Below are 22155 nucleotides of genomic sequence, written 5' to 3'. Positions count from 1 at the left end.
TCAAATATTTGGAATCTGAATGGCAAAGTGTTCCAAATATGCTATTTATACATTTATTCACACAGGAGTGTTCTGGGCTTCATCGCTGCCTGAAGTAAACACCAGGAAAACATGCAAAAATAACCCTGAGCCTACCCAGCACATAGCCTGGACCAATTCATACTTTTCAGTGATAATTTAACACGTATAATACATATAAAAACACAAATTACACCAAGCTGTCAGACAGCTTGGTGTAATTTGTTACCACCTGCATCTCACAGGTGGTACCTGTCCCGCCTCCACGGGACATAAACGTGCTGTGAAGATGTTGCATCTTCAAAAAATAAAAATACAATAACTGAGCCTTACACCGGGGTATCGTTGCACTGGTTTACTGAACCTTACTTTCAGGGCATGTACAGAACATGAGCATCCATTTTCTACTGCCTCCTACAGGACACACTCTTCTTCCACTTCCTTACACATTAATGTAACACAGAACTAATACTGCCTCTCCTGGCATTACCATTGTAACAACACATTCATTCTGTTTCTTTCAGAAGATTAACGGGAACTTAGGATGTAGGTATCTATGAATAATAACTATTATGTATACTCATATTTATATAACCACTTATTTCTTGCGATACCACAGAAGAGAAAACATATTTACAGGTTCTGGGCACCACGGGGCTCCTGCTGTAACGCCAACAAAAAGCACATTTCTCACGTTCGGCCCAGCGCCGGCCTCATTTTCCGTACATTAAACGTATACAGCAGCGCTGCACATGTTCTATTAAAACTCGGCACGAAGGCTTCTGCGAAGCCCGAGGAGCAGCCAGAAGATCAAAAGCATCCCGGCCGTGTCCTCCTCTGTCCAACGCGCTCAATAACAGCGTGTTTCAGATGCATTTGTTAGAGGGAAGCATCCTGAACCAGCGGAATCTCATTAAAAGAGAGAAAATTCAAAGCTTGTAAACAGCGAAGGGAAAACTATAAAACCTAAAATGATTCACATTATGAGCCTGAAACGCCAAAGAGTCCACCGATTTACACTTTAAAAAGACCGAACAAAAACAGGAAAATCCACACATCACGCTGGTCGGTTTGATTTATTCTGGGTTTATTACCAATGGTGAGTTTACATCACATGCATATTGAGACGAATGATCTCTGGACTCGTTGCTCTGGAGAAAGAATAAAACTCAGAGGCCTCGGAGGGCGGCGATCGTCGGTTTATCTGCAGCAGATCTGACTGAAAGTCTTTTTTTCCTAAATGAGTGTAAAGCAGAAATGCAGCACGTCGTCCTCTTTGTAAAACACGCTGCTGTTTAAAGCCAAGAACGAGCCACCGCATCAGACTCGTGTACAGCGCTGTGCACAGGTCTTACGCCTCTCCTCTAATCTTTATATTCTGCAGGAAAATGAGAACCAAGTGCAGCGATTTATTGAAACACGGTCTCTATGAGGCAGAAACAGGTGACAGTATTTGAGTGGACACCTTTATTCTCCAGCACAGGCTGTAAAATCTCTCCAGGCTTCTTGAAGGACACGCAAAGCTCTTCTGTTCTTGTTCTGCTCTGCCGGGATGATCCCACACTGCTTCAGTAATGCTACGCTGCAGGAGGCTCCACTGTGCGCTTTCACTGCGTTGGGATCATTGTCAGGCTTTGCAGAAGGATCAAATTCAGTCTGATGGTACTTTGTTAAAACTGATGAATCGAACGTCACTGACTGAAATCCAGACCCAGCCTCCACTGTGGCCTCACTGTTGGACCTCCTCTGTACATATCGCCAAAGATTTGGACTCATCGCTCCCTCTGACCTGTTGTTATCGAGTTTCAGTCCAGTTCTTGTGTAGTTTGGATGGTTCAGCTGAAGGCCCCGTGATTTTTAGGCTGAACACTTGTTGTTTTGTCCGCCACTTGTCCAGTTTCCTCACATTTTTTAAGGACACACTGCACACCGTGCGAGATCCGCCAGGTTTTCTGCTAATAGTTCAGAGAATCCATTGTTGGTCCAAAAATGACATTTTATGACAAACTACTATCTTCAGGATTTTTCACAGATTCAACTAAAGAAACTAGAATAAATCATCGGTTTGTGTGACAGGCTGCTTTCATCAAAGATAAACTTTAAGATGGATTCTGGCAAGTCGTTATGTGCAGAGACATAACGACTTTACCTCGGAGCCTTTATGATGCCTGAGTGATGAGGTCAGAGTTAAATGGAAACAAAGAAAAACGTCTGAAAATGGTCAGGTACGAGGACTGGACTGGAAACAAGGGAAGACTGAAGGATCTTCAGAAAGCTGGAGGAGGATTCTTTGTGAAAAATGACAAGTCTGACTGCTTGGAAGCAAAATAGGGAGAAATGAGGGGTTGCTTAAGGCTACGTCCACACGTACACGGGTATTTTTGAAAACGGAGATTTTCCGTTTTAAAAAATAATCCCGTCCACACATAAAGGCAGAAATGAAGGAAAACGCTGCTAGGAACATGCCAAAGCAGCAGGTGGCGCTAGATTCCTAACCGTGCAGAAATGTTGGCCAATCAGAAGTCTAGAAGCCTCGGTGGGAAAAAGTAAACAAAGCTGGGGCATAGAAGCAGAACCGAGTCGTATGTGTGGAGGGACAGTAACTGTGTGTATATGTAAGCATTTAAACACTGCAGAGAGTAGAATTAACAGTATTGTAGAAATTCATTTCACCGAAACAATAACGTGGCGCACAGTGTGACGTCAAAAAATGCGCACACCTTTGACGCTGCGTTTTCTCCGTTTTTTTCGTCCACACGTAAATGCAAAAACGGAGTTTTCAAAAATATCCACCCTGGCCGGAGTTTTTAAAAATCTTCGTTTTCAGTGACCAAAAACGCCGTTTACGTGTGGACGAAAGGTGCAAACGCATAGAAAAATCTGCGTTTTCAAAAATACCTGGGTACGTGTGGACGTAGCCTGAGACTTCTGCACAACTGTGTACAGCACAGGAACCAGGCGTGGCTCGGCATGCATCTTTGGTAGCTTCGTCACGTGGAGGTGATCTCTGTGGATCGATCACATGTTCAGTCAGGGTGGCAGGTCGGGTCAACACTTCAGGCTCTCTGACGTGTTCCTTGAGGTGCTCCCGAACACGTCTGCTGGTGGCCTAATATTGCCGAGCTATGCAAGCTAACGTGATCTAGTTTGATCTAATGAAGCCCTCATAGGACCAGACCAGGTGAGCCATCCCGAGCCAAACACTGTCGCCAAGATTTCCTCCATCGTTTATTTGCATCATTATAAACAATATTCATGATGTGACGTTCGCCTCCAACAGCACAGTCTGAGACACACACACAGGAACAGAAAATAAAATACACATTCTCAAAGTGTGGCAGATGACAGCTGATCTCAGGTCAGATCCAGTGAGCGGCGATGCGACTGGAGCTGGAGTGGCGACGGCAACGCTGATTCCCGATCAGCCTCCAACCACCAGCAACCAGAGTTTAGACCGACCTGGATCCTCTCCATCAGAAGCTTAAAAATGCATCAGGTGTCACAAAGATGAGGCCCCACCTCCACAAAAACCAGGAAGTGCAAGGCCAGTTAAAGTCCTAGCTCCGGTCCAGCGCAACAGCCCCGCCCACTGAGACGTCCGTGACGGCGGAGACCATTCGCCTGCAGCACACGGGTCTCTCTCCTCCTCTCTCTCACCTCACCTTGGACGAGTGATAGGTGGAAAGCGAGCAGGGGAGGGGGTGGGGCTCATTGCTGCTTGGAGCGCCAAAACCGCGAGGCGATGGAGCCGATCGAGAGTCCCTGTTTCTTCTGCTGGGAGAGCTCGGACAGACGCTGCTCCTCCTCCTGACGGGCAGAGAAAACAGAGTCAAAGCCATTCCAGGTGAAACCTGTGACAGGTGCGTTTGATTTCTCCTCCTACCTGTGCCAGCTGAGCCTGTCGGCGCTTGAAGGCCTCGATGGGGTCTTCCTCCAGCGCGTAGTTCTCCAACACCGAACGCACGTCGTCCACGCCGCTCATAGCGATGGCTGATGGAGAGGAGGAGACGGAGGAGGTGAAACAACAACAGACAGGAAACACGGGAAGGTCAACCAATCAAATATGAGCTTAGTGACAGTAGAGGGATGCACTGACGAACACAAGAAGCAGACGTCAACTACAAAAACAAATTAAGTTAAGGAACGGCTGGGTGACAGGACGGTCCCCGAACGCCTCGCCGTGCGTCTTACTCTTGAGGAAGTTGGCGAGGTCGTAGAGCGTTCGGTCCTCAGAGTTTCCGTCCCATTTCTTCAGAGCCAGGCCGTTGAAAGGCTGCAGGCTGAACGCCTCCCGCTTACAGTCCACCACGATGACCTTACTGCTGTCGCGGTTCAGACACGACACATCCTAAAAGACACACACACACACACACACACACACGTTTACTCTCCTGCTGCAGATAAAATCACTAATTCGATGACTGATGAGGTAAACGCCTCCTCCATCACTCCAGCCCGACTAAAGTTGACACTGGTGATCTTTCATGCCTCATCAAATAAGAGACTCCATTACCTTAATGACCCTTAAGGTAACACTTGCTAGCCCCAGCTGGTGTGTGTGTGTGTGTGTGTGTGTGTGTGTGTGTGTGTGTGTGTGTGTGTGTGTGTGTGTGTGTGTGTGTATTCATATCTTTGTAGGGACCAAAAATTGGAAATCCTCACGAGTCTGAAGGTATTTTTCAGACTCAGGATGTGGTTTTAGTGTCAGGGTTACAACTGGGTTATGGTTGGGTTTAGGCTCAGGGTTAGGCATTCACTTTTGATGGTTAGGGTAAAGGGCAAGGGGAAGCATTATTTCAATTAGATGTCTCCACAAGAAATGAATACCCGACGTGTGTGTGAGTGAGACAGATGGAGAGGGACTGTCTGCGGCCCAATCATCCTCCACGTCCTCACAGCTGATGAAAGAAGGCCGCCGTTCTCCTTCACGTTGTGTTTGTGTGAAGGAATCAAGCTGCCACTGAAGAATCGGACCTTCTCAGTCTTTTACGCCATTGTGGAGGAATTTTGGCCGCTCTTCTTTCCAGCATTGCTTCAGTTCATTGAGATTTGAACGGTGGATCTAAGCACAGCTCTCTGAAGGTGTCAGCAGGCTGAGCAGTCTGGACTTTTTCTTTTTCAGCCATTCTGTTGGAGATTTACTGCCTGGCTCAACTCAGCGACTGCAAAGTGCTTACATCGTCATCCCTCGTCCACCGGTCGGTATGAGGCGTTTGAACTGAGTTTGGATCTCTGCAGCTGAGGACAAACCTCTCCACCAGCTGGGGCAAGCCCTGGATGACCCGGGAGGTCAGGCAGCTGCTGAAGGAGAGGAACATTGCGTTCAGGTCTGGCAACAGGGATTACTACACCACAGCCCGATCCAACCTGAAGAGAGGCATCAGAGAGGCAAAGGGGGACTATAGGAGGAGGATCGAGGACCATTTGAAGAGTAATACCAGCCGGCAGGTGTGGCAAGGCATCCAGCACCTAACCAACTATAAGATCAATCTCGGAGCTGCGGACGGTGACCTGGAGCTGGCAGAGGAGCTGAATATCTTCTTTGCCCGCTTTGAGACCAGGGTACCGGAGGTATTGGAGCCACAGCAGCAACACGCCACCCATAGCAGCACCACCCTCACCCTGGAAGAGCACGAGGTGAGGCGCATGCTGCAGGCTGTTAACCCGAGGAAGGCGGCGGGTCCTGATGGTGTGCCAGGTCGAATATTGAGGGATTGTGCAGGACAGCTGGCTGGGATCTTCACCAGGATTTTCAACAAATCCCTCGCACAGGCGACTGTCCCACTCTGCCTGAAGTCCTCCACCATAGTCCCCTTGCCTAAGAAGCCCCACATCACCAGCCTGAATGACTACAGACCGGTGGCACTCACCCCAGTGGTAATGAAATGCTTTGAGAAGCTGGTCCGCAGACACATCACAGCAGCCCTGCCCCGCAGCCTGGATCCACACCAGTTTGCCTACAGAGCAAACCGATCCACGGAAGACGCTGTAGCCACAGCACTCCATGCTGCATTAACTCACCTGGAAGAGCATGGTAGCTATGTGCGGATGCTCTTCGTGGATTACTGCTCAGCTTTTAACACCATCCTTCCACACAAACTGGTGGCCAAGCTACAAGACCTGGGGCTTCCATACAGCACCTGCATGTGGATCAATAGCTTCCTCTCGGGCCGTAGACAGAGAGTCAGAGTTGGCCATCACACATCCTCAGCCCTGAGTCTCAGCACTGGCTCACCCCAGGGCTGTGTGCTCAGTCCACTGCTCTACTCTCTCTACACACACGACTGCACTCCTCGCCACCACAGCAACATCTTTGTGAAATTTGCAGATGACACCACAGTGGTGGGGCTCATTTCCAAGGGAGACGAGTCTACGTACAGAGACGAGGTGGAGCAGCTGACGTCATGGTGTAAGGCCAATAACCTCCTCCTCAACACTTCAAAAACCAAAGAACTCATAATAGACTTCAGAAGGAAAAAAGGCAGAGATCCAACCACTATTCATAAATGGGGACTGTGTAGAAAGGGTGGCAAGCTTCCGCTTCCTGGGAGTCAATATAGAGGAGAACCTTTCCTGGAGTGTGAACACCTCCGAGCTGCTGAAAAAGGCCCAACAGAGACTGTACTTCCTGAGAATTCTCAGGAGGAATAACATCACACAGAGACTGCTGGTGTCCTTCTACAGAGCCACCATTGAGAGTGTTCTAACTTACTGCATATGCATCTGGTACACTAGCTGCACAGGGGCTCAGAGGAAAGCACTCCAAGGGATCATTAACACCGCCCAAAAGATCACTGGCTGCCCTCTCCCCACACTGGAAGTTCTACACAACGCCCACTGTTTTAAAAAGGCCCAAAACATCATAAAAGACACCTCACATCCTGGCCACTCCCTGTTCGAACTGCTGCCCTCAGGCAGACGGTACAGGGCAATCAGAGCAAGGACTAATAGACTCAAACACAGCTGTTATCCAACTGCAATAACACATCTGAATACTACAAAAAAATGTCCATCACGCCACTCTTGTGTTAATCTATGCACGGTCTGAAGCATGTGTGTGGGAATGTATGTGAATGTTTTACTGTTATATCTTATTAGTATTTTAAGTATTCTATCCATTTTATTTATTGAATTTTATTGTTTTATTTATATTTTGATATTGCTAGGGATGATGCAATGATCGGGGACCATTCTTCATTTCGTTGTTCTCATGACAATGACAATAAAGTTTCTGATTCTGATTCTGACATTGGTATCATCCATTTGAAGGACGCTGTTACAGATGTGGTTTATTGAGCCTTTGTAAACCTCAGTTAAGGAAATGGCCTCGTAGCCCTCCCTCAGCAGACGGTTCTCTAAGATCACTGCTGATTGCAGACCTGCAAACTGCCCAAACCTCTGCTTTTATAGGGAAGCTTGAGCTTTCAGATGATCGGTTAATCAGTGCATTTGATAGTCGACACCTGGCTGCTCCTTTCCCTCTTCCACATATTGTTTGTGCATTTGAAGCGCCTTGAGGCGACTTTTGTTGTGATTTGGCGCTATATAAATAAAATTGAATTGAACATTTCGTCTTCGTTTCAGGTACATGAATAATGACTATGAATATAAGTGACGTAGAGAAGATGCAATAGAGCAACATGGCGTGGACGTCTGACAACGACGGTCTCTGATCTTAATTAGAGCTCTTATGATGCCATGTGACCAATAAAAGCCGTCCGAAGCCTGTCATGTTGAATGTTCTAAATACGCGTCGATTCAAACTGTGAAACACTGGCTTCACTCTAGAACAGCAGCTGGACGGGACTAAAGCAGGACTTTGCTCCAGGTTGGGGGTTAACACACACAGAGTTACGTCAATGAAAGGTCGCGCCCCGACAACTTCCCCGGCACCGCACTTCTCCGTCTTTGTATGAAAATTCCTCTCGTCAAATCTGCCGTGCGATGTTATTGGCAGGCGCCATCTGTGGCTGCCCTCTCCGTTGGGAGATTAGAAATAGGAATGACATCTACTGCTGTGCAGCGTCCAGCAGAGGAAACTTTGCTGTCACAGAAGCTCACGAACACCAGCGTGACTCCCTCCTGCGAGACCCTCGGCAGCAGCATTTTTACAGAGTCGGTGAAGTGCTAAGAAATGCTGCACACACTCACAAATACAGTTTAGGTAAATGTATTATGTACTGTACTGCAAGCTGACAGTAAGATTCTACTTATCCCAATCATATCAGAGCCTGACTCCGCCCACTGCATGGTCTTGAAAAAGACCAAAACATTTATTTGGGTCATTTCGAGCTGGATGGCTCCTCCTCTCCAACATCTTCCCCCTCTGATGTCTTGGAGCACTGCAGTAGTTGGCAGATGCATCAGTTTGAGGAGTCCGCTTGTCCTGTTATTGATGGACCAGCATGCAGTCTGTAACAGTGGGGCCAATACATAAGGTATACCGGGTTGAACCTTCTTTTTCCTTCACAGCCGTTTTAATTCTTCATGTCTCAGATTCCTCGACATGACAGTGTCACACAGCTGCTGCACGTCTATGACCTCCCACTCCACTACATCATAAAAAAAAAAAAAAAAGACTACCGTATTTTCACGACCATAAGGCGCACTTAAAAGTCTTAGATTTTCTTCAAAAAGTGCGGCGCGCCCTATAGCGCGGTGCGCCCTATGTGTTGTAAGGAGGACGTAGTAGAGAACACCATGAGAACGTTAAAGGGTGAAGTGTGGGCGTTGATCGTATATACCGGGACAATCGCACATACCTGTATAAAAGAACAGGTATGTGCATTATGCAGGACATCGTTGTTTTAACAACCCTGAAAATGGCAAAGAGACACGCTTATGAAGCACAGTTTAAACTGAAGGCCATCAGCTACGCGGAGGAACATGGAAATCGAGCAGCGGCGAGAGAATTTAAGATTAACGAATCGATGGTTCGCAAATGGAGGAAGCTGGAAAACAAGCTCCGACAGGTCAAGAAGACGCAGCTGAGTTTCCGCGGACATAAGGCGAGGTGGCTCGAGTTGGAGGAAAGACTCGAGCGGTGGATCATCGAGCAAAGCGGGAGAAGCGTTTCGACGGTCACCATTAGGCTAAAAGCAGTTTCACTAGCTGAAGAGATGAACATTGAACATTTCCAAGGAGGTCCGTCTTGGTGCTTTCGTTTTATGAAACGGTGCCATTTTTCCATCCGGACCAGGACTACGGTAGCGCAGCAACTTCCAGCGGATTATAAGGAAAAGCTGGCCATCTTCCGCTCCTACTGCAGCAAACACATCGGCGACAAAAACATCCAGCCCAGCCACATCACTAACATGGACGAGGTCCCGCTCACTTTTGACATCCCGGTGAGTCACACTGTGGAGAAGAAGGGGACCAGCACGGTAGCGATACGCACAACGGGGTATGAAAAGTCTTCTTTTACTGTTGTGCTTGGCTGCCATGCTAATGGACAGAAACTGCCGCCTATGGTGATTTTTAAGCGAAAGACTTTGCCTAAAGAGAAGTTTCCAGCAGGAATCATCATTAAGGCAAATGAAAAGGGCTGGATGGATGAGGAAATGATGAAAGAGTGGCTGAGGGAGGTGTATGTAAGGAGACCAGGTGGTTTTTTCCACGCATCACCATCGCTCTTAATCTGTGACTCTATGCGTGCCCATCTCACAGCCGATGTGAAAAAAACTAGTGAAACAAAGGAACTGTGAGCTTGCTGTCATTCAGGAGGCCTGACAAAGGAACTCCAACCGCTGGACATCGGTGTGAACCGCCCGTTCAAAGTAAGGCTGCGAGCGGCCTGGGAGCGATGGATGACCGGTGGAGACCACAGTTTCACTAAGAGTGGAAGGCAGCGCCGGGCGAGTTATGCCACAATTTGCCAATGGATTGTAGATGCTTGGGCTAACATGTCTGCTGGCACTGTTGTTCGAGCTTTCGCAAAAGCCGGCATCATTTCCGAGGAGCCGCACGGCACGGAAAGTGACTCTGACGGTGAAGAAAGTGAACCTGGCATGTTTGATGGAGATTTAGCGCAGCTGTTCAATTCAGACACAGAGGATGAGGACTTCCATGGGTTTGATTGATGATAAAAATGTGAGTACCAAACTTTGTTTTGCTCCTGCTTTATTTTTAAATATGCACACTTGTATGCTTGTGTGTTGTTGATGATGACGATTACTGGTAATAGAAATGTGAGTAAGGTACCGAATTCAGGTTTGCTCCCGCTTTATTTTTAAATACGCATACGGTACTTGTATGCGCCCTATGATCCAGTGCGCCTTATGTGTGTGTTAAATACAGTAAGGGCACACATAACTGAGACTGCGCCTTTTAGCACAGTGGGCCTTATGGTCGTGAAAATACGGTATTTGATTAAGATTAAGTGACTGTGGATGTTTGAGTGAACGTCACGGTCAAGAAACCAGTTTGATGATCTGAGTTTGTAACGTGGTGATTTATTCTGCAGCCACTCAGGCTGTGGAGTTTGAACGATGCTCGGCTGGTACTGAGGAGAGAAAAGTCCACCAAGGAAATAACCCCCACACCATCACACCAGCAGCCTGAACTGGTGACACAGGCACGATGGATCCATGCTTTCATGATGTTTAGCCACATTCTGACCAGGTTTGTCTTTCCGGTCTTCTGCTGCCCAGTTTTGGTGAGTCTGTGTGAGCCGTCGTCTCATTTTCCTGTTCGTAGCTGACAGGAGTGACACTCATTGTGGTCTTCTGCTGCTGTAGCCCAGCTCGAAGCGCTCTGTCCATTCTCCTCTGACCTCTGGTATCAACAAGTCATTTTCTCGCGGAGAACTCCTGCTCATAGGACATTTTCGAATTGGACCGTTTTCTGTAAACTCAGATGGTTGGTGGAAGAATCCCAGCAGATTAGCAGTTTCTGCACCGTGCCATGTTCAAAGTCACTAAAATCACATTTCTTTCCCATTCTGGTGCTCAGTCTGAACTTCAGCAGGTCTTCCTGGGCGTGGTTATATGCTCTACATCTTTAACCATAACTATTGTTGCAGTTCATTACGGCCTTTTGTAAACTGTATTTATTCTTTTTAACTGTATTGCTTATTGCACTGTAGAGGCTGGTGAGAAACAGTATTTCGTTTCAGGCTGGGCAACTCCATACAAAATGACAAACTTGTTGAGTCTACATGTGACTGGCTGATTAAATATTTACTGAAACAATAAAATATCCTTGAAATTCAAAAAGTAAGCCTTAAGTTTATTATTTAACTCTGTGCTTAAAGATGTTACTCTGAGCAGCTCTTTGTGGTTTCATTGGGATATTGTCTGAGTTAATGAGTGAAATGTACTTTATATTAATGTTAAATGTATTCTGAGTTTGTTATAACAGATTAAGGTCATTTTTAGAGTGAGAAGCGTGCACATGTACGTGAACCAATACAAGAGTTGGGATCCCTTCAGTGTGTTTTAGTGTCTGCAGACCTCCTGATTTGGGGTTTTGCATATATAAACTAAACATCAGGCTTAAAATGAATGATTTAAAAATAACAAAGATAATCCAACTGTTGCGTTTCTTATCCAGCCAACAAACAATAAGACGTCTGATCCACTTCAGGCCAGCAGCCGACGCTCGGATGCAGGCCAGCCAACAATAGGCAGAGGAAGGGTTAACGCTGAGGTAATTATCTCATTGTGGTGTTAGTTTAATATTCCTGAAGGAATATCAGACAGTGGAGAATAAAACAGCTGGTAGAACAGGATCAGTATGCCTGACTCTGTGAAATAAAAAGACAACCATTGTTTTTCCAACTCAGCGGTCAAGCATCCATGCAGAGCAGCTTTGCTCATTTTTAGGTGCGGAATAAGAAAAAAAAAGCTAAAATAATAACTAATGTAGACGATGCACAGATATAATTACATTTTTAAGTTTTATTTAAAAAGCACCACGCACCGCCAAGGTGCTCGTTACTGTAAGGTAAATATCCTTAATGATACAAAGAGAACCCAAACAGTCAGATGATCCCTGTGGAGCAAGCACTTGGCGACAGTGGAAAGAAAAAAAACCCCTTTTAACAGGAAGAAACCTCACAATCCAACTGACAAACGAAAGAGCATCCATACAGACTGATCGGTGCTAAATATTTCCCCTAAATCTGAGGGACTCGGAAAAAACTGGAACCAAAACCGGAAAATTAGCCAAAATGCATTTTTTGAAGTTTTGTCCAGTTACAGAAAAGAAAACAGACTTCAGATTGTGACTCTGTGATGTCTGTTTGAAGCCTGATGGTGTTGGTTTGGATCAAACTCGTCCACGGCTGCTAAAAGCACAGCCACAGGCATCATTAAACAACGGTTTTAATTTCACAGGGACTTAGTAACTTTCTCTTGTTGCCATATACAGCACTTTAACTCTCTCTCAGCATCTGTTGCATTCAGCCTGTCTTGGCATTATGGAGATGAGCTGGTAAAGTGTGTCTTTGCTCTGGGAAGTAGGTTAAACCAGCTCCTTCCAGCCTCCACCCAGCTCTCTAATGCACAGAGATGGCAGTTGGAGGGAGACAGAAGGAGGAGGAGGACGAAGAAAGTGGGGTGAGGGAGGGTGAAAGGGAGGTGACATAAGAGGAAGAGGGGAGAAAGGAAGCAGAAGGTTAATGAGGCCTGAGAGGGGGAGCGAGGGGAGGAGAAATCAATTTGTGCAGCAGAAGGCGAACATGGAGAGAGGACGGGGGGGGGGGGGGGGGGTGACGCAGCACCGCCGAGCTGCTGTAGCAGAGTTTAGAAACTTAAACTTCCTGCTCACGGTTTCATCTTCTGGAAGTAGCTGGAAAGTAAAAGTTTGGGCACCAAACCTGATCAGGCAGTAGTAGTGGATTATCGATTAGTTTGGTCTGGTGGTGCAACAGAGGAGAAACTGCAAATGGTACAAAATGGAGCAGCACGAATGCTTCTTTGTTGTGCGCATAGAACAGATGTTGTTAACTGTAAACTTCATGCTTCACTTGGATTTATCTGAAATATATCTGCTCAGATTCTTTCTGTATTTTGTTTAGAAAATGCGTTTCAGTATATTTATAATTGAGCCATTTGTTAACTTTGTAATATACTGTATTATTTAATTGGTTCAGTCTGTTACTGTCTTAGAGCAGGGGTCTCAAACTCGTGGCCCACGTCACGCCTAGAAAAGAATCATCTTTATTATCCCACGGATAAGAAATCTCGGTTACAGAGCTCTTACAGCACGGGAAAATTAAATATAAAAGGAAGACACAAGGTGGTCCTATAAACATAAGCAACCAAAGTTTGTATATACAGGTAACAATGTACAGAATATGTATAGAAAAATTGAGAAAATTGTACAGAGATTTGTATGAAATGTACCGTAAACAAACAAGCTGGTGAGTAAGACGACCAAAGCATGTTAAGCTGCGTCACAGAGTCTGACAGCTGCTGTAATGACCTCCTTCCTACTGCTGAACGAGCTGCTCGGTGTTCAGTCTCATGCAGGGGTGGGAGGTGATGTCCGTGATGGATGTTAGCTTAGACAACATCCTCCCCAGCCTGCTCGATGGACCTCAGCGGACAGTCCAGGACAGAGCTGGCCCTCCTGACCAGTTTGAGTTCCCCCCGTCCCTCTCTGCCACTCCACCATGACAGCAGACCACAGCATAGAAAATCGCAGATGTAAATGTTATCAGCGTTTACCCGACACTGATAACATGATAACACACGCCAACGACAGGAGGCATCGTTGTGCATGTTTGACTGCTGCAGGTAACAAGGATCAGAAACTAAACGAGCACAGCACCCTGACCTCACCTGGAGCAGAGCACCTCTATAGAAGAACCGGTCAACTACCCATAAACTACACAGTACGGACACCTCAGCGCTTTAATTAATGAAGGAAGACAAAATGAACAAAGACTATGTTAGTTGGACGTGTTTCACTGTTAACAGTCGACTTAAGAAGCGAACGAGATGCTTTGGGATGATTTTAGTTAAACTCGCCACGCCCCGCCCTTCACAGAGGGGGCGCTGTCTCGTTTTAAAATTTACATTGTGAGATTATAATATTATCTTATGCCACGTTATGCCCCCGATTAATGATTGTGAAATTATTATGTAGGTTTAGTTTGCATTATTCTCCTGAATTAGAGAAGGTGAAACTATTACTGATCGGTATTACATCAGACTGCTGATTTATTGTGAATGAATGATATTGTTTATGATGCATTATACTGCTGAGTTATAAGAAATGCTGTTTTCAGAGTCAGGACTTTGCTTTTTCTGATAGCGGAGGAGTCAGAGCACATTCCACGGGAGCTTCACTCCTGCTGTTGTTAAAGGCAGACGAAATAGGGAGCCAAGGCCATAAGTCAGGCTCGCTAGGAGTTAGTGAATGATTAGGCTTTTACGACTAGGTGGGGGTCAACGGTGGCTATAAGAGTTTGAGTAATGCTCCACCATTTGGAGATCGATGCAGTCGGTGGGCAGTGTTCATCTCCCCACGAGTGTGTTCATTAAAACCATTGTTTGACCGAAGCTCTTCTGGGCCAGTGTTGTGTTTGTGCTCACCCTCAATATCTGAACCCGTAACAACATCCATCCAGAAATCAGCACTAAAGATCGTTTAACACATGAATAAAGTTATCCAACACAAGCTGAACACTTCTTTAACTGAATCTAAAACTTTAACACTTTTTATTATTAAAATGTAAAAGAAATTTAGGATTTTTTGAGCCACAGATTCAAACTGATGTGAAACATGAGATTATTCAAGAGCAAAGGTTTGTTGGTCAAAAACACCTTTAAATGTATGTTAGTGTCCTTTAAGTCAACATTTCTGTCATGTCAGGCTGACATAACACCACACAGACGAGCACCTCAGCAGTAACCACACACACACACACACACACACACACACACACACACACACACCTTGATATGATGTCCCTCCACGTAACGCGTTGCGTCTCTGAAGAGACGGTACATGACGAAACCCTGAGGGTCGATGCTGTCGATCAGAGGATACGCCGTCTGCACACGAAAGGAAGCACAAAGCATGGATGCAAAGAGCTGATTTAATGTGTCGTCACGCCTCAGATTAGTAAATAAGACAGAAACACGCTCCTCTCCCCCCACGTGAGTTCAAAGTGGTACGATCCCATTAAAGAGGGCCAGCCCGTGTGGGAACAGCAGGAGAGGGAACTGTAAGCCGTCTCTATGAGCAGCTGCTGAAACGCTCACCATGCCGGTCTCTGCGGTGAAGACGACGATCTCGTAGAGCGGCGCCACCTGCTGGAACAGGTAATCGATGCCCGGACGTTTCTTAAAGCGCCAACCTGTTGCCAACTGCAGAGAGAAAGAGCAGCTGTTTAAACACATCTGGATTGAAGCGTAGGGTTTCCAGCTGCTGCTCATCATGAACAAAGTCCTGCAGCTTTTCCTGCACTTTGGTGGACGCGAGCAGTTTGCTTCCCTTTCTGAGTTTCTCTGTTTATCATAATAAAGTTCGATCACATGTTGTTAAGAATACAACACAACACATTGTCTGCGAGACCAGAAAAGAGTCGTTAATGAAGGTTACATGAATCGTTTTGCAAAAGTATGAAGGCGTGAGGCACCGACAGCTGCAGGAAGGAGATCTGACAGCCACTGTCTGGGCACGCTCAGAGGTCGTGACCTCGTCACTCAGGCTGCTTTCAGTTAAACAGATAAAACAAGCTTTGTCCCATTATCACCTGTGTGTGTGTGTGTGTGTGTGTGTGTGTGTGTGTGTGTGTGTGTGTGTGTGTGTGTGTAACAGGAAGGAAGGCTGACACGGTCCAGCAGGTGAACGTGTTTGCCTGCTTTAACCGGCGGCAGGTGTTGGCTGCTGCGCACCTGTCAGGTAAGAGGCGTGTTTTACACGAGTGAAAAGGAGCAGACACTGAACGAGCGGACAGGTGGTGGACACGCCTCCAGCACATCCTCCACCTGTCTCTCCTGAACTGTAACCTGTTTGTTAAAGGATCATTTCAGGATTATTCAGTCTTGAGGAGTTCACTGTAGCTCTTTGTGTGTTTCAAGTTTAAGGGAACGAGGACAGGAAACAAGGACAATAAGAGGCCAAACACAAGCTCGCAGCAGCTTTCTAAAAAACAGCAGGTGAGGAGCCCTGGAAGCAGGAAGCTACGTACCACAGCTCTAACTCGGGTTTCTTTGTTGGCGAACGGCCACTTGTCAAAAGGAGAAGACGTTTTAATGCCATTAAAGCAACTAAAGGAGTTCATCTCCTGAGACACTGTTTGGCCAAACAATTAATATCCATTCTCTTCCGTTTATGTAATTCAAGGTCACAGGGGAGGAGCCTATCCCATCTGTCTCAGGGTGGGAGGCGGGGCACACCTTGGCCAGGTCGCAGGTCTGTCACAGGGATAACACAGCATCCATCCCGTTTTGGCTGCAGCAGGTCTCCTTTCTAGAAATCTGGCTAAATGTATTAGACCCTCCAAAACGTGACGATCCAGAGTTGCAGTCTTACACGCCTCTCTCAGCTTCTCACCTCCTGTTTTCCTCCAAAGGCCCATCAGAAAACATCATCTACAGCTACTCTCAGTACCATTGGTTTAGGTGGTCTTGACTCCAAGTCTACTTTATACAGATAAGGTGCTGGGATCAGGGGTATCTGTAACTGACAGATTATAATCTGTGGGGCTGGTTGTAAAGGATCAAATACACCACGCTGTTGCTTTGCTCCGAGTTCACACCTCTGCAGAGCTGACAGAGCATGCTTCTTCTGCCTGCTGATTCCTCACCTTCATAACGTTCTGAAGGAAGTTGGAAAAACTTGACTAATTTAACTTTAACAGTTTTCAGTTCCGTTCAGTTTCAGTGGGATTGCTGCAGTGTTACCCTCCAGCTTCTCATTGGACCGTTTATAATCGACAAAGGCTGTAAAGCTCTCGGAGAAGCAGACGTACCGACCACTCCGGGTGCAGCAGGACGTCTGTGAGCTCCAGCACCAGCGTGTAAGGAGGCTGGTAGTACGGCTCCTTCAGAGGGTCGGGGAGCAGCTTCGGGCTCGTGGGCTCGATGATCATCTGACATCATCAACGAGAGACAAACAAAGACGAGGTCACAGAGAGCCTCTAAAAGTCCGAAACAGGTAATGCAATAGTTCAACTGGCTGCACTAAAGCTGGGTCTACACTTTAATCAGATCTTAATTGTTTGACTCTCATGAAAGTTAGTTCTGGATGTTTCCATGCACCGACGCTGACTGGACTCACCTGTCTGTAGTCCTTAAAGTATTTGTAGGTTCTTCGTAACTGTTGGATGACCGGAGGGTCTGAAAGAAAAGGGAAAAGTGCTCAGTTACATAAGTGAATTGACTGTGAGACGGAGGCTGACGGTGCAGGAGATGATCAAAGAGGAGGCGGGACTCCTCTGTTAGCTGCTTAGAGCCCATTTAAAGCCGACAGATGACCGAAAGTGAGCACAGCTGTAGTTCTAATGGCTTCTGAAAACTACAATTCCCTGAGGGGACGCAAACAGCTGATAAGATCTCAGCGAGTGCGCGTGGAGCTGGACTTCCAGCCAAGCCAAGCCGACGCTGAAGCCGCAGGTCTCCGACAGCTCGGCAAACATCACGTTCAAGTCATCTCCTCAAAAAGCAAACGACCATTGAATACGGAGGGGAAGATCTATTCTGTTGGCTGCGATTCCCTTCTACCAGTTTTGAACAAACCAGCAGTAATTTTGGGGGAAATGAGACATTTTAAGATCTTTTTATTTTCATCTTTTTCTCATTTTTATTTATCGAGGTTCCCACGGGAACCCTGGTAAATAACAGCAAAACACACAGCGTCCATGATCTTCTTCATACATTTCTGTGAGATGGCATTGAATGTGATTATTATGTATATACTTGTATTAATTTGGCAATTTTTAAATTCACTTTTAGCTTTAACAAATACTGGAGTAGCAGGAGGAGATCTGATTGGTCAGAATAAAACCCAAAGCTGAGCTGACTGGTTTTTATCAGCGTGGTGATCGGGGAGACGATGCCGAGTGTTCGTGCTAATGACTACTAAATAACAATGACTCCATTTCCCATGGGGTGGTGGGCTCATTACTGCACACCTCTATCCTTCATCTCCCTCTAAACACAAGCACTGAGAGACGCACGCTGTGTTCCCGAGGGACTCAGTCCCCCAGAGTTCATTGCAGGAAGCGAGGGAGCCATCTGCCTGATGTGATGACACGCTGAGGAGGTGGACACACACTGTGTGGAAATATGTACATGTATATATGGTTAATAATTAGAGAGGGGCGGAGCAAAGGAGAGAGTGCATGACTCCAAATTAGAAGGTCAAGCATCCATCCATCAAAACACGGACAGCAAAGATGGAGCTCAGATTCCTTATCGTGTTCCACTCAGCCTGTGAAGACGAGGTCTTCATTCCCACGGCACCGCTCTGCTTTGTGTCATTAACAAGAACAGCAGATCTTTTAAACGAGGACGGGAAGGCAAACAAAGCAAGCTTAGAGCAGGCAGTTTTCAAAATAAAAGACCCTGTGGAGACCTGGATCACTCCGCTCGAGCTCCAGCAGTGAGCCAGTCCTCATTAAAACTTTACAGCAGAAATAAAGGTGTTTACAGCCTAATTTCAGCATTCAGGTCCTGACAGCAGCAGAGAGGCTGACGTTTCCCTACAAGCCAATCACATTTATATTAGAGCTGACTTTTCACTGTTTGGACCACACAGCTGGGCCGTCTCTCATATTCTTGCTTCCTTAATTGGCTTCCAGTGAAATCTGGTATTTATTTGAACATTTATAAATAATGTGCAACACCCTACATGGCTCCTGCTTATATCTCAGATCTCCTCTGATCTTATTCCTGCCTCGCCGACCATCTAATCCACCACGTCCTTTTATATCCACATTTTGAGGTTGGATCACTTTGGAAAAGACTTCCTTCTTCCATCGGAGCTTCATTTTAAACATCACGCTAGCTCAGTTTGTTCTGGTTAGATCCCCTGTACTGTTGTCTGTGTATATGTTGGTAATTCTTCAATGTTTGCTTTTATCCAAATAATAAAATACTGTAACTGTATCCAGATGGCCCCGCCCCTCCCTGAGCCTGGTTCTGTTGGAGGTTTCTTCCTGTTAAAAGGGAGTTTTTCCTTCCCACTGTCGCCAAAGTGCTGCTCATAGGGGGTCATATGATTGTTGGGTTTTTCTCTGTATGTGTTATTGTAGGGTCGACCTTACAATATAAAGACCTTGAGTTGACTGTTGTTGTGATTTGGCGCTATATAAATAAAGTTCAGTTAAAGATGTCCAGAAGTAAACAAGGAGATGACCATGCAGGGGAGACTGACCACATTTAAATCTGGTTTCTGTTTCGATGTATACTCATATACGCATGACATTTACAGACATAAAAAAAACAAACAAAACAAAACAAAATGCCAACAAATATCCAGAAATATCCACAAAATCGAGAAAAAAGTGCAGACAAAATAACCAGAAAATGAGACCAAAACACCTGCATTAAGATCCTAAGAAGCCCAGAAATAACAGAACAAAAATCAAAACCATGAAATGGCCACAAAGAGACAGACAACAAACTCTAAGACACACAATGACCTGAAAGGAAAGATAAAACCTCCAGTGAGGTTTTTCCTGCTCTGCATGAGCATCTGCAGAAACATGAGTGTTCAGATTATTTGTGACAACAGCTAGATTACACACGGGGGAAAGTAGTGTGTGATGTCAGAGAAGGTATGTCCATCTTTTACATACAGGCTGTGGGGTGCTAGCAAACAGATGGTGTGAGAGTAATGAAATAAAAGAGGAGCGATAATATCCTCGAGGCTGAAGAAGAGGATGTTTACGCGTGCAGGCAGCGTGGGGTGTAAAGCGTGGCTGCTGAGTAACCTGTCCCCTGGGAGCCCCACCAAACACACCAGGAAAAGTGTGTGTGTGTGTGTGTGAGAGAGGGAAATCTAGGACGCCAGTGTGTGGGGATATCCTCCACAGAGGGGAGGGGGATTAATCTGGGCTTTTATCATGTTAATGGAGCAGAGGAGAGGTGATGGAGGTGGTGATGGGGGAGGAATCTGTCTTTCTGACAGTTTCTACGACTGAGAGGAAGAAGGTGGTGTTCGAGGCAACACCAGGATGTTAACCACATTTTACTGGATTACACTGGAATTTGTTTCAGTTGTCAAAATGCAGCCAAAGACACACCAAAGACTGGTTTCGCTTCCTAAACGAGAATATTTTCCCTTTCTTGACTTTTCTTTCGTTTATGAGGTGGAAACATGCAACACACTCCAAACACGGCCTATTCTACTGTTTCCAGCTCTGAAACAAGCTGTTTTAGCACCACCTTAGATGACCCCGTCTCTATGACCTCACAAAGATCCAAGAGAAGAGAAAACAATCTGAATCTGAGTGTTAAGAGCAGAGAAGCTCAGTAAGTTTTTACTGTTTCTGAAATAAAAAGGTGGGGGAGGAGGAGGTATGATGAAGGCGACAAAGAGAGGGATAGAGGAGTAAGGGGATGAAGAAAGAGTTAAAGAGGGAGGTGTGTGGAGAGATGGAGGTCTCTGGCCTTAAACAAAAGCCACAGTGAGGACGGGCATCTGCTGCACAACGCCACCTCCTCCTCTTCCTCAGATATCAATCGTTTGCTTTCTCTCCGGGTGACAAACGACGGCACGCTGTGGCCTCTTCAATGTGTTCATACGAGGCCCCCGGGCTGACTGCGAGGGGTTATTAATGCTCCGGCAGCAGGACGCAGTACGAACGTGTCAGGTTCAAACACCACGGAGGGCTCGGCGTGGACAGAAACACGGTTTTTAGGCTTTGAGCGCACAGATCCACCAACGTATGAACAGCAGACATCCAGGGGACATTTTTAGGGCTCAAAGAGCTGCCCACTCACAGTGTCACGATATGAAGCAATGTGAATATGAAGTGCATTCTGGGTAAATGTTGAAGGCTCATATCAGAGTGTGGGACAGGTGGCAGGACGTGAGATTTCCCCCTTTCCACCATCTCCAAGTCTAGTCTGTCGCTCTGAAGGTAAAACTTTGCATTGTGTGTGCGAGGCGTGTCACATGCTGGTTGCTATGGTATCCGACGCTCCTCAGCATCACAGACACAAATGCCGTCACTTGGCACGCGAACAGATTCTGCAGCCAAATGTGTCCCAGAAGTCCCATTCGCACATCCATCGCCTCACTCACCTTCTGCCGCTCCCTGAGGAGGAGGAGGAGGAGGAGGAAGGTAGAATATAAAAGAGGAGTGAGGAGGATGAAAGATGTGGAGGCGCGTCTCCCTGAGGGGTGGTGAACTTTTAGGTTGCTCCCTAAGCTAATCAGGGATCATTTGCCCCTGGTTCCTAAGGTCCCGCAGGTCATGATGTGCATGAATCCACCACTCATCACCATTCTGACATTTCTTCTTCTCCTCGCTGTGAATACATTTACAGCCCCTCAGACCGCATGTGAGAACTAATGATGAAGGTCGGCTCTTCTTCAGCATCTTCAGTGTTCGTCATAACTGATGGTCTGCTGTCAGAGAGCGCCAGCAGCGATTTCTACTCCTGAAGCAAACCGGCTGCAAACACCAACGAGCAGTTTTCTCCTTACTGTCAGTATTAATTAAAACAGCAATAAAGTCCTTCTGCGTGCACAGCTAAACGTGACGCAGATCAGTTTTTGTCCGCTTCCATCTGCCGCGGGTTCGTTTCACGCGGCGGCGCTGAAACTGAAGCCGACTGAGCTTTGAAGCCTGCAGACTTCTGTTTCACTTTGTTCTTGCTTTGGTGTATGGATGTGGATTTAGATGCATCTGTGCGGCTAATGCTGTCGTTCACTCTTGTAAAAGGTTTGAATTTTCCTGTTTGAATAAAACGGACAACTTCCAATTTAAAAGTTTAGTTATTTTTTTCCACTATAGATAAAATATCGAATATAAATCTGACAATGATTTGTGCTTTAATCGTGCAGATTAACAGCTTTATGTAGAGACGTTAAACTCTTTTCTCATGTCTGACACACTATTCCGAGGACACGGAGGGAAAATGATTATTACCTCTACAAAACTTTCTATTCTGCACAGAAACTTGAATTAAAAGCAAAGTTTTGTGTATAAAAACAGTTTAAGAGTCAAAC

The 22155-nt window shown here is 46.2% G+C and overlaps 1 protein-coding gene across 1 annotated transcript in view; it reads right to left on the bottom strand.

The window, feature by feature from the left end:
* Positions 1-931: 931 nt before the first annotated feature.
* Positions 932-22155, bottom strand: part of timm50 (translocase of inner mitochondrial membrane 50 homolog (S. cerevisiae)) — a 34489-nt gene continuing 13265 nt past the window's right edge. Inside the window, exons 5-11 of the mRNA XM_086262495.1 lie at positions 17254-17312; positions 16946-17065; positions 15231-15335; positions 14922-15020; positions 4210-4366; positions 3902-4008; positions 932-3825 (exon numbers count right to left, since the gene is read on the bottom strand). Of these exons, the coding sequence (XP_086118621.1) occupies positions 3727-3825; positions 3902-4008; positions 4210-4366; positions 14922-15020; positions 15231-15335; positions 16946-17065; positions 17254-17312 (746 nt within the window). The 3' untranslated portion in view covers positions 932-3726. The remainder of the gene's footprint in view (positions 3826-3901; positions 4009-4209; positions 4367-14921; positions 15021-15230; positions 15336-16945; positions 17066-17253; positions 17313-22155) is intronic.

The sequence above is a fragment of the Aulonocara sp. 'chitande type north' Nkhata Bay genome, linkage group LG14, assembly GCF_057382095.1.
Source record: "Aulonocara sp. 'chitande type north' Nkhata Bay isolate Kocher_YH1m ecotype deep benthic linkage group LG14, A_spYH_male_GT1.1, whole genome shotgun sequence".
NCBI classification, from domain to species: domain Eukaryota; kingdom Metazoa; phylum Chordata; class Actinopteri; order Cichliformes; family Cichlidae; genus Aulonocara; species Aulonocara sp. 'chitande type north' Nkhata Bay.
This window is presented reverse-complemented; position numbering and strand designations above follow the sequence as displayed.